At 28.7% G+C, this 11,938-nt stretch overlaps 2 protein-coding genes across 2 annotated transcripts in view; one reads left to right on the top strand and one right to left on the bottom strand.

Annotated features, from left to right (window-relative positions):
* LOC107449664 (blastula protease 10) overlaps positions 1 to 11,938 on the bottom strand; it is a 124,262-nt gene that overhangs the window by 64,641 nt on the left and 47,683 nt on the right. The window lies entirely within an intron of this gene.
* LOC122270680 (uncharacterized) overlaps positions 4,029 to 11,938 on the top strand; it is a 12,903-nt gene continuing 4,993 nt past the window's right edge. The window contains exon 1 of the mRNA XM_043049065.2: positions 4,029 to 4,221. Coding sequence (XP_042904999.1) covers positions 4,191 to 4,221 — 31 coding nt within the window. The 5' untranslated portion in view covers positions 4,029 to 4,190. The remainder of the gene's footprint in view (positions 4,222 to 11,938) is intronic.

Genomic DNA, 11,938 nt, shown 5'->3' with positions numbered 1-11,938 from the left:
TTGGTAACGTTTTTCCAAAAGTTTTAAGGCATTAAGATAAAGAGACTGGATTTCTTTACGCATCATTATGTTTAGAAAGAAAGTATTTATATTCAAATCCATTGATGTGTGTATATTTAAACATGTGTATAATACACACACATGTGTATATTTAAACATGTTCAAATATATTCAAGCATATTCATATTAGAGATGGCACCGGCGACGCATGCTAGGGCTTGTTTACTGAACAAAACGATATTGGGCTTGGACAAGCTCGTATTCATAATAAAATTCTCATCCTTTAAACCAGGCTTTCCTAAAGTGTGGCACGCGTACCCCCTGGGGTACGGGAACTGTTTAGCGGGGGTACGCTTTCTTATGCGAAATTTCTTGCAACAAACGAAAATTTCAAAAAGTTTTTTTTAAAAGCAAAACTAGCCATGAAAATTTACAATAGCGTATTTTTCTATTGATTATTTTTTTGCAAAGTTAACAGTTAATAATTCGTGGTGTCAACCGCCAGTTGTGATTTTTAACTTTTGTGCAATTTTCTATAGTAAAGGTTTGTAATAAATTCTACTTATTTTGATTATTTTCATAAAATATAATTTTTATCCCTAACTTAGAATATGAATTGCTGGTTAATATTTACAAAACTTTGCACTAAAAAGGAAAAACAAACACGTTTTTAAAAAAATACATAAATTTTTTTAATTCGTGGTGCACAGCGTAACGAAAAATTTAGAAAAGGTACACAAAAGTCATAAGTTCGGGAAACACTGCTTTAAACAAACGTTTATTTCCATTATTAAGCATTGAAAATGCAAAATTTATAAGGTATAAAAAGTTTAGTGATCAGCTTCTTTTGTTCGGTGCTTTTGTTTTGTGACGCACTAATTGTCAAATGACTTTTATTTAGCTGAATATTTAATTTTTTTTTTTCTGAATTTTTGTTATCTTGGAGTTTTATGTATCTGAGTTTTCCTCTTCACTGTTGCTTTCACAGGTTGGTGACAGGTGGTAAGCAGGTAAACAGGTGGGAAGTTTTTAATTTACTAATTTCTTTGTTTTGACATCAAAGCCCAAGTGACAAGATCTCAAAATTTCACCTTTTTCGAAAGTACATCTCGGGCTCACGTGGACTCGAGCTCTAAGTAATCCTATGTGTCTCGGACTCAGGAGTACTCAGATTAAAATTCTTCTGCCCAAGACGCCCAAAGGTGAGCCCGAGTTCATCTCTAATTCTCACACACTTACGCATTAACAAATACATTATAGTTTAGTAACACTTGGGGTAACTTTTTCTTACCCTTCCGGTTCAATATTGAATCACAATATTCTTACCATTTACGCAATTATCGAGCAAACTTGCATAAACCTTGAAAACGTGATAAGCTGAAGGATATTACGTTCAAGTTGAGCAATATTGTGGTGCAATCAAGTAAATTTGAACGACAGTAAGGTTAAACTTCGCAACATGCGAAGATTGCAGAAATTCGGGCTATAATATGGATTAGAGCTTTAAATCTTTCCTAACTTAACTCTTTACAGAGAAGTAAATGTCATCTAAACGGTTAGAAGAAAAACAAATGAATTTCAGATTAGAGTATAACAAGTAAAGTACGTAAAAATAAAGAGTAAGTGAAATGTTCCCCAAATATAAAGAGTATTATGAGTAAACTAAGGAACCCCGAATATAAACCAAAGACAAAATTTTTGATTGGACCATCAAGATATTTTAATGTTAGTTTCTTTATGGCCCATCACTATTTCATTGTAACCATCATCCAACAATCATATGGCAATGAGTTTTGAAGGGCTAGCAAACTTTCCATCATTTCATGTTGGAAGATGATGGTCAATCAACATGTCATGTTAGAAATTCTTTGATACTTAAAAGGATTTTATCTTGATGCTTAAAAGGATGGCATAAAAACCATACATTCGGTTAAATTTGCATTACAGTTTCATAATTTTTTACAAAATGTATGGTAGTAAGAGCTGTAATTTTGAAAACCGGAATATCATATATACGAAAAAATTACCGATTTAAATACTGTACATTTTTATTTCATTCACCAGAATTACAATTTTTTTTAACCAGAAGCGTCATTACCAAAAAGTTCGCTAATTTTACTGGAATTTTTCCTCCGTGTACACTCTCAATAAACTCAGTTAAACCTTGAAATATAATGTGGTACAGATATTCTATAATTTTCATTGGATATTAAATTGAATCAAGTTTCCATTAAGTTCTACCTTCTCATTCATAATAATATAATTTCCATGAACTAATCTTTGAAAGTAACTTGTAAAAAATTCACTAAACCTTTACGATCATAGTATTACACTATTCAAACTTACCAAATTACCTACTATACCAGGGATGGCGAACCAATGGCACGCGTGCCATTTATGGCACGATACANATATATATACATATTTTTCTTTCTTTATTTTTTTTTTACCAGAAACGTCATTACCATAAAGTGCGCTAATTTTACTGGAATTTTTCCTCCGTGTACACTCCCAATAAACTCAGTTAAACCTTGAACCATGATGTCAGTACGTTCAGCCATAATGTGGTACGGATATTCCATCATTTTTATTGGATATTAAATTGATCCAAAAAAATTAACTAAACATTGACTATCATAGTATTGCACTATTCAAACTTACTAAATTACTTACTATACCATAAAATAGTGTTACTATATCATAAGTTAATTACTTAGCACTATATTAATTTTGCAGTAATGGTAAGACATGGTGCAAAATTTAAATTACATTATGAAATAATATGAAATTAATATTAATTTTCGAACTAAAAGGTTCTTTTTCTGATTAAAAAGACTTAATAATTAAGTGAACGTGATAAATTCCCTTGTGTCTTTTTCTACTCATCTTCATATAAACTGGTATAGCAAGTCAAGAAGTTTTTTGGATGGGGTTCCTAGGGCGAAAAAAGAAGTTCGTGGACGCCAGATACGATTCAGATTTTTGAGTTGAGGTGAAAGGGAGAGGATATTGAGTACGACGTATTTCTTAACAGGGGTTTATTGTGAAATGGTTTTGTTTAGTTATTTTTTTCTCTCTATTTAAACAGATAAGATTCTGAATCGCTAATTGGGGTAAAGGTAATGGGTCAGACCTTCACGGTCGAGCCTTCTCCGGACAAAACTTCGCCAGAGCAAAGATTCGCGTGAACATAACTTCGACAGGACAAAACAAGTATACAAATTCTGAAATTAATGATTAGCATTAAATTATATTTAATTTATACATTAACTTCTATAGAAAATTTTTTTTATCTGTTATATAATTTAAAAAAATTCAAATTCATAATTACATTAGAATAATCCCGATAAGTAACTAAAATTAAACTTTATTCATCATTTATTATTGAATTTGAACAATAATCATGATACGTCTGTCTTTAAAGTGTGGATATTTCATCCTGTTTTTTTTTTCTTGTCCACTCTTGCATTTTTTTTATTCGCCTTTTGCTAGCAAATTTGGCTCTTATATAAATATTAAATGAAATATTATCTGTAATCAAATGCCAAATTATAAGTTGCTTAGTTTTATTCTACATATTGCAAATAGTTTTTCAATTAACTAGTTTTGATAGCTGATATTAATTTTTTCTATTTAAGATCAAATAATAAATTTCACAGTCAAATACTAATCGACTCATTAAATATAATAAATTAAAATCAAATACAATAATAATTAATTAACTGAATTTAAATGAACTTTAAAAGGAATCTTTATTTCTTATGCGATGTTAATTTTTCTGCATTCCATGACTTATTAGTTTAATTATTTTACTCGTGTTTAATTTGCAAAAAGAAAAATGTCACAGTCAAATAATAATGAACTTTCTGAGAATTTGCCATGAAAAGATTCTCCCCATGTAATCTTCTCAAAAGTATTCAGAATGAATGTGAATTTACTAGTAAGTACTGTTGCTTTGGAATGCAGCAATAGAAAAGGTAGATAAGAAACCATTCATTTGAGAGTTAGTAAGGGTGTGGTTATTCAAGGAAGTGAACAATTCTTATTGGACATTGATGAATGGGCAACATATGCACCTATGAATGAACTGCTCTGCAATGTACGGGGGTTAGTCTTATGAGTACAAGGCTCTCCTCAAGAAAAGAAATATAGTTTAGTGTATTCAGAGGAACGTGGTTATAACTGTAAGGATGGGAAGTTATGCTATTGGAAATGATGATGGTAAGTACATATATAGTTGAATTATTATAAAAAAATTCTTAATGTGAAGATTTATTTTCGGTATTTACTGAATTGTAATGCGAATTAGATAAGCATTTCCTTATTAATTTTGGAAAAGAAGAGCATTTTTCGTATTTTATTTACTTTTTTCCCTCTAAAAATCGAAAATGATGTTTCTCTTAATGAGGTGACCAAGTTCGAGTCCCAGCTGCTGCTGGTTGATACGAATCCTGCTGCTTGATCACACCAACCACAGTGCTGATATAAAATATCCTGCGTGGCAGACGGACCCTTTCTTATCGTGCTATCCAGGAGAGGTTTTTGTGGTTTTCCTCTCCATGTAACGCACATGTGGATTAGTTGCAAAGTTAGACGGCTATGGAGATCAGCAGTGATAGTCGTAGACTTAGAATATACACGTGGTTTATGAATGGGTTATAAATCTGAATCAATCCCTTCATCCCTATTTTCATATTCTAGCTAATGAGACCAGCTTAAGAAAAAAAGTAAGGAACGGAAGTTAAAATTTTTTATTAAAATGCAGGTATAATGCAGATTATATAATTATTTAACAACAGCTTTTGGTAAAATAAGTCATTATTTCATCACAATCGGGAATGCCAATTCATTTTTTAATAGTTTATGAATACATTGCGAATACATAGTTTATGACTATTTAAGAAATACAATTAGATTAATTGCTTTGTAAGTAAATATATTATAATATTTCAATTTTTTAATAAGAAGTAAAATGCAAAATACTTAATTGCCTTCAATTATTAAATATGAACTTGAAGTCAAAAGTGATATTTCAAAATATTACATAATTAAGATATATAAGTCCAATTTCATAAGAATAATGCAGATAGTTTATAATTCTTGATTTGTTGATTTAATAACATTTGCGTCATCAAAGTTGGAATACATCAGCGATTGCGACGAGTTTAGGAAAATAAAAAAAAATTAAAAAAATCTAGTTTTAGGCACTTTTTCAAAAAACTTCAAAACTTCTTTGAAAAAGTTGCACAAATTGCTCCCGCTTATCATTTATTTTTATTAATTGTTATTTTTAAAAACATTTTTTTCTTCTTGCAAAACATGGTTTTATGCAAATTATAAAAATGTATTTCTTAAAAGCTACGATTATTGCATATTTTACAGTCTTTCTATTTTTTTTTTTTTTTCTGTTTAGAAAACTAAATGCCTACAATTTTTTCAATCCTGAAACACCCGCGTATAGTTTTTTTAATAAAACATTGTTATCTTTTGTTAAACTTCCGATGCAGTTATTTTATACTTCCAGTACTTGAAAAGAGAATTTAACATTTATATTTAATATTTATTTCAAATAAAATAGCTTATGCAGGTGTGTAAGTATTGAAATAGGTTTTTTCTCAAAACTTTTTAATCCTTTTACATATGGTTATGTTGGAAGAGCATAAAAGCAATACGTTATGCTATTTTTATATTTTTCATGTTATTCACGTTGCTCGTGTTATGCATTTATATCTTGTCTGTTCCTGTTACCAATCAAAATAAAGATGCATTTAGTTTCTTTTATGACATAAAATATTTTTAAATCAAATGCCCCGTGAATCCTAATAGCCGGATGATTAATAGCCGGAATGAATTATAATTAGTGATATAGATTTATAATTAAACTAATTAGTTTAAAATACAAATACGTATACTTTGTCAGTGAAGTATGCCAGGTATTTATTAGAAATAAATTTCTTAAAATATCAGTACACTAGTACCTAATGTAATAAGAAAATGTGGTATAACTACCACTAATAATATTAAATACCAATTCAGTAGTATATGAGACTTGTTAATTTGTTTTATGTAGAGGTACCCGTTGAGAAAAGAAAGATGCCATAGTCCAGGGATGGCGAACCAATGGCACGAGTGCCATTTATGGCACGCGACACAATATTTTGGGCACGCTACCGATCATGAAGTTCCGATATGAAGCATAATAACAATTAAATTAAAATTCACAAAAGACTGAACAATTAAGGCAAAACTATTTGTCGGCACGTCTATGACAACATAAATTTTTTTTTTAGAAAATATGGCACGTTGGTGCATAAAGGTTCGCCACCCCTGCCATAGTCGATAATAAACTCCCCACACTGATGACCTTCAGACGCGTCATAAACTCGGCGACAACGATAGATTGTCCCGATTAAGCAGTTGACCTGCACACAAAACAGCTGTCAAAAATTCGGTGTAGTAAGTGAGTTTCTCCCAGCTAACTAATGAAAATGAAAAAAATAATAATAATAATTTGCGAAATGATATAAATTAAAAAATTGATTAATAAATAAAACAGCATTAATCGATTAGTGGTATTCATTCATCCATTTCTATCACAGATAAAAATTCTGGAAGGGGAGTAATGTGACGTAACTACCACTAATAATATTAAATATCAATTCAGTAGTATGTAAGACTTGTTAACTTGATTCCATATTAAGGTACTGTTTGATAGACGAAGGTTAATATAGTTGATTCAAACATACCCCACTAAACTTTAACATTACATTAATTTCAGCATCTTGAAATCGATGTTGTTATATGTACTTAAAATTCAGCTACTTTTAAAACCCCTTAATAGTTTTCTATATTATCAATTCACAAGAAAGGTATATGTTACCTTTTTATATAATTTCATCAAATGAGTAAATTTCAAATAGTTAAACTAATGTCATAAAAAATTTCTTCAGAAATTTTATTAGGAATAACTTTCCTAGACAAACTTGACTTATTTCAGGGTTCAAGATAAGCAAGTGATGAGGTTACAAAGATTTTAGTTGCTTTTAATACATGAGATAAATACGATTCTTGTTAACTTACTTGAGAACCTGATAAATAACCCTCGTAAAACCACCTTTGACACCTAGATAGGTGTTCAACATACTAGAGTGATTAATTTGATATATTTTACTGTACTGTACTATGTATGATAAAAAGTAAAAACAAAGCAGCTTGGAACACAGTGTTTGTACAAACACATTTTTTTTTTAGACGTTTGGACATATTTTTCTTTCAAAATCTCCTAGAGAAAAAGCAAAATCATGTTTAAAAAAATGTACATATATGCTTCGTATTTAAAGTCAAGTACAAAGTGTTTTAGGCAAAAATAAAGATATTAATTTTGTTTCATTTATATTCTAATCATGTTGCGAGAATCATGTTTATATTCTTATCATAACCTTTTATGCAGCACCTTCTGTGATGAAATACATCACTGAATGTTGTATTATTTGTATTCTATTTGTATTCCATTCGTCATCAATATTGTCGTATATTAGCAATAGCTTACTAGCAAGTGACGTAATGTGGGTATCTCGATCCTTATTGGGTGCTTAAACGTGGCATTTCTGATAGCAACTGTTCTTTCTATTTTATTTCGAGTAAGCCAAGCCTGTCAATTATCAACTCTTTTAAGTGACGCATTTTAAATTTTTTGCACTACATATTTACACAGGGACTTAACAAAAAGACAGGCACGAAGCATAAACAAAGTAATTATGCAAGGAAGTTTGCCAGGTACTCAAAACAAAAATATATAGAATAAAATACATAAACAAACAATAAGTTAAGTAAAAAAATAGACGAGAAAGAATTATATTTCAACTAATTTGATGAGCGATACAACTCTGTATTTAATTAATTTAACGATAATTAACATTCTAGCTTATGTCTAGAGCTCATCTTTAATGCGCAGTTTTGTTAAGAAAGCTTAGCTGACGTCATAGCTCACATGTGTGGGTAGACTTTAGGAAGTCTTCTTCTTCCTAAAATGCAAGAACCCAATTGTAACACTGATAAACATTTGTAATTATTTATACAGACAGAAGTTTAAAAATTACACCAAACCAAGGAATATTGTACCAAATTAAAATAATTAGATTTTATATAGTATAAAATAGAAGTATTATTAGAATTTGCGATACAAGGCTTCTGACTATTGTAAAGATATATTTAATAATCACCATGTTCCTGTCGGTTATGATAATAATCATGAATATGCTGAAAAGGAATGATCATTTGCAGCATTTATTTTATTTTTAACACCATTTCTAAATTATGCTCATGAAGAAGTATGTATGATTGTATTTTGATCAAGTACTCATTGGTAAAACTTAAACTAAATGTATTTTTTTTATTAATTTAAAAGGCTCCGTGGTTGTTTCTCTTTCATCATTGTTTTGTTTTTGTTTTTTGCCTTAAAAGTCGATAAAAAAGATAATTTTGTTTATAAACTATACAATTGTTATAATTTTATGCAAACTCAATTTATTACTATGTTAATTACAACGAAATGAATGGATACCTAGATTTAAAAAATAATCAACTGCACTTGAGAAAAAAATTATACACTAAGAATACAGAATGAGTTGCATGATAAGAAGTAATAAATAAGAAGTAATTATGCTTGATAAAAATATATAACATGTTCACATAATAATATGTAACAATTACTTTAAATCACATAACAAATCAAATAGGAAACTGTTTTTTTTTTCTTCTCTTGAGCCTTTTATATAGCCTAAAAAGTTCAATACAAATGCTAAAATTTATGCCTGGCAACATCTAATCAACTAAACTTTTATTATTTATTTTCTTATTAGAGTTTACATCAAGAAAAGAAAGCTTATAAAATTTAGATCTCAAGGGGAAACTTTTTTTTCTAAAACAATAGTCATTACTTTAAGCAAGGAAAAATTAAAAAAAAAAGCTAAAAACAGCATTTAAAATTGGAAATACTTTCGAACAAATAGAAATTCAGAAAAAAAAAATTGCCTTAAATTCGTACAGGAAAATGGATTTTTCTGCAAATGCATTTCTGCAAAATTGCAGAGAGTCCCACGTGGTATTTTCTACTACAATTTTAACAGTTGAAATTCTTGAACTATTTAACGAATGTTAAATCTTTATTTATTCTCTTGTGCATTTTTCTTTAAATTTTGTAAATTCAAGTTTCGAAGTGCGTGTTTTTGCAGAATGAAATAGAATGTAACTTATTGCAAAAAGACTGAAACATTAGAGAGAGAAAAATACAATTACAAAAACTTTCAAATGAATTAGAATTTCGAAAAAAATTACTTAAATTCAGCACGTCAAATTTTGCAGTTACATTCCCTTTTGTTTCAGAGTAACCAGCATTCCAGCGAAAATTCTATTGTTTTTATTTCATTGTACTCTTTGTACATTTTTTTCATACCTTTGTAACTTCAAGTTTCGAAGTCTTATAATTTTGTTCAGCAAAGCAATTGCTGTTGTGGTTTATTCCTCAATGTCCAGTTGCAAGCTAGACCATTTCCAAGAGGTCATGAATACTTATCATATTCTAGATAACGGGCTTAACTGCGTCTGTTTTGTGCGATGTAGCCCAGGTTGGTCTAGTTACTCGTTCTCTGTTTCACTCTCGGCTACTGCGATTTTTCTAATTTTGTTTTTCACTTTTATTTTCTCTTAAGATACTTTCCTGTATTTTTCAGGTTATTTTTGTTTTCCTTATTCACGTCTGCCGAATCTTGAGAATGGGCCCCTATTTTAGAGCGCATGGAATATTTGCTTCAAACAAAGAATGGCAATAAAACTTGACAGTTTTCGAGAGCTTAAAAATAAACACCTATTCTCCAGACTTCGTGACGTGGACAACAGTAGCACAGTATATTAAAGTAAAATACTAATCACGGTATTAAAAAAAGTTACGCGTAAGAAAACGGTTATAGCTTTTAGGTTGCAAAAAATATTATAAGATTAGTAAAAACTATTTAAAAAATCAATGCAATAAATTTTTTTTACTGCTTATCTTAAAAATCAATTTTTTTAAGGATGTGTTAAACAATTAGGCCTACAATTGAAATTTTAAAAGTTGAAGTAGACAGTCACTCTCGGAATTAAAGTTAAGTAGTTATAAGGTCAACTATTTCGAAAAAATTGCATGGGACTTTTAATAGTTATGGGGCCTAATAGTACTATATTTGAATATAAAAATAGTATTTTATTTTAAGCCATTTATTTATTATAAAATGAAAAAAGTATAAGAACTAAAAAAATTAAATATTAATTTAGCTTTCATGCGTTTTCTTTGCATATTAAGTATGAGAACTCCACTTTTGCTCTCATATTGAAACAAAACAAAGTTTAAAGTTGAAACGAAGTTTAAAATAAAAAATGATGCATTTTGTGAAAATAAATTTTTTTTAATAGATATATTAGATGGTAATTAAAAAGTGTAAATTGTTCTATCTGCTAGGCTTGTAAAAAGTTTGTACTTCATGAACCAAACATATGACATTATAAATGGTTCTTTGCATTTCTTTCTAGAATATTCTTTATTGATGAATCCATACAGTCATAAAATTCAACTACTCAGTTAAAAAAATTTAAATAAGTGAAGAGAAATGAAAATCTTCGAGCAGCAGTAATTAACTATGCGAAAACTTATATTTTTTATTAAGTTCTCTCATGACATTGTATTTATTAAAGTATTTTACACAAATATGAAATATGGTCAAAGAGGAATTTTTAGTTTCTGGAAAGTCATTCTTTAGTGGTTATGTGGTATTTTTCAGACAGATGGACCTGGAATTAATTACTTTTAATTTTTCTAAAATACTGAAATAATATTTCATGATTTTATATTTTTGTACTTGAACATATATTCAAGGCATATGCCTGACTGAGATATATGTTATGTAGAAAAACCATTTAAATTTCCTTAAACCTTGAAGATGAAAACTTTTCTTAAAGCAATCAATAAAAGACACATAATAATAAAAATAAATCATATGTAATGTAAATCATTTCTTCATTTATTTTATGTATTTTTCAATACTGAAATTTTGAGGAACCTTTTTTTTAAAATATATATTCACATTTAAACGGTGAAGCCTAATATAGTTTCTGAAGGCTTTCTTCTCAAGACTCTCAATTATGATATTTATTTAATTTATGTCCCTGATAATGATACACCAGATTTTAAACAAATTCTTTTCAACAAAACTCAGCAAAAAAAAATCTCAATCACAAATGTGTAGTTCTATGCGTAAAAAGGATGATAAATATTTATTAAAAGCATCATTTAGGAATATTCTTTACTTAATTAGACTTAATGTATTTGAATAAAATCTTATGCGCTTTAAAACCGTATATTGGCAAATTTTTTTTTCGTCAGCTTATTAATCGCAAAAAAAAGTATCCATAATTTTTTTTTTGTAAATTTTCATATTTCTACAAGATTAATAGAAGTTACATTGTTTAACACATCCATTATATTTAAAAAGTTTAAATTTAAATTTTAGATTAAAATTTTTAACTTATTTTACAGCTCTCGAAGACAAGAAGTGTTAATACAAGAATGTAATATAATAGGCCCTTGTAAAAAGATAATAAAAATGGTAAAAAACACTTCAACTTAATTTAAAATGTAACCGAAACATCGACATTTAAAGTTTGTATCCAATATGAGTGTGATATTTGACTTGCTTACAGTTCAATTTGATCAAGAAAAGTGCTTGTTGCACGCACTTTCATATTTAATTATTTTTCATTCGTTATGTCAGTGCACTTTAAATAATCACCAAATATTAAATAATAGTATTAAAACAACAAGCAGTTTTAATATCGATACCGTGGAAATCAGTATGACTATTGAAAGGGATAGATATATGTGTGTCCGAGAAATTTACTTGATAAT

This window comes from Parasteatoda tepidariorum, chromosome 2 (assembly GCF_043381705.1).
Source record: "Parasteatoda tepidariorum isolate YZ-2023 chromosome 2, CAS_Ptep_4.0, whole genome shotgun sequence".
In the NCBI taxonomy this organism is placed as follows: domain Eukaryota; kingdom Metazoa; phylum Arthropoda; class Arachnida; order Araneae; family Theridiidae; genus Parasteatoda; species Parasteatoda tepidariorum.
Note: the sequence above shows the minus strand (reverse complement) of the source record. Positions and strands in the feature narration are given on the sequence as shown.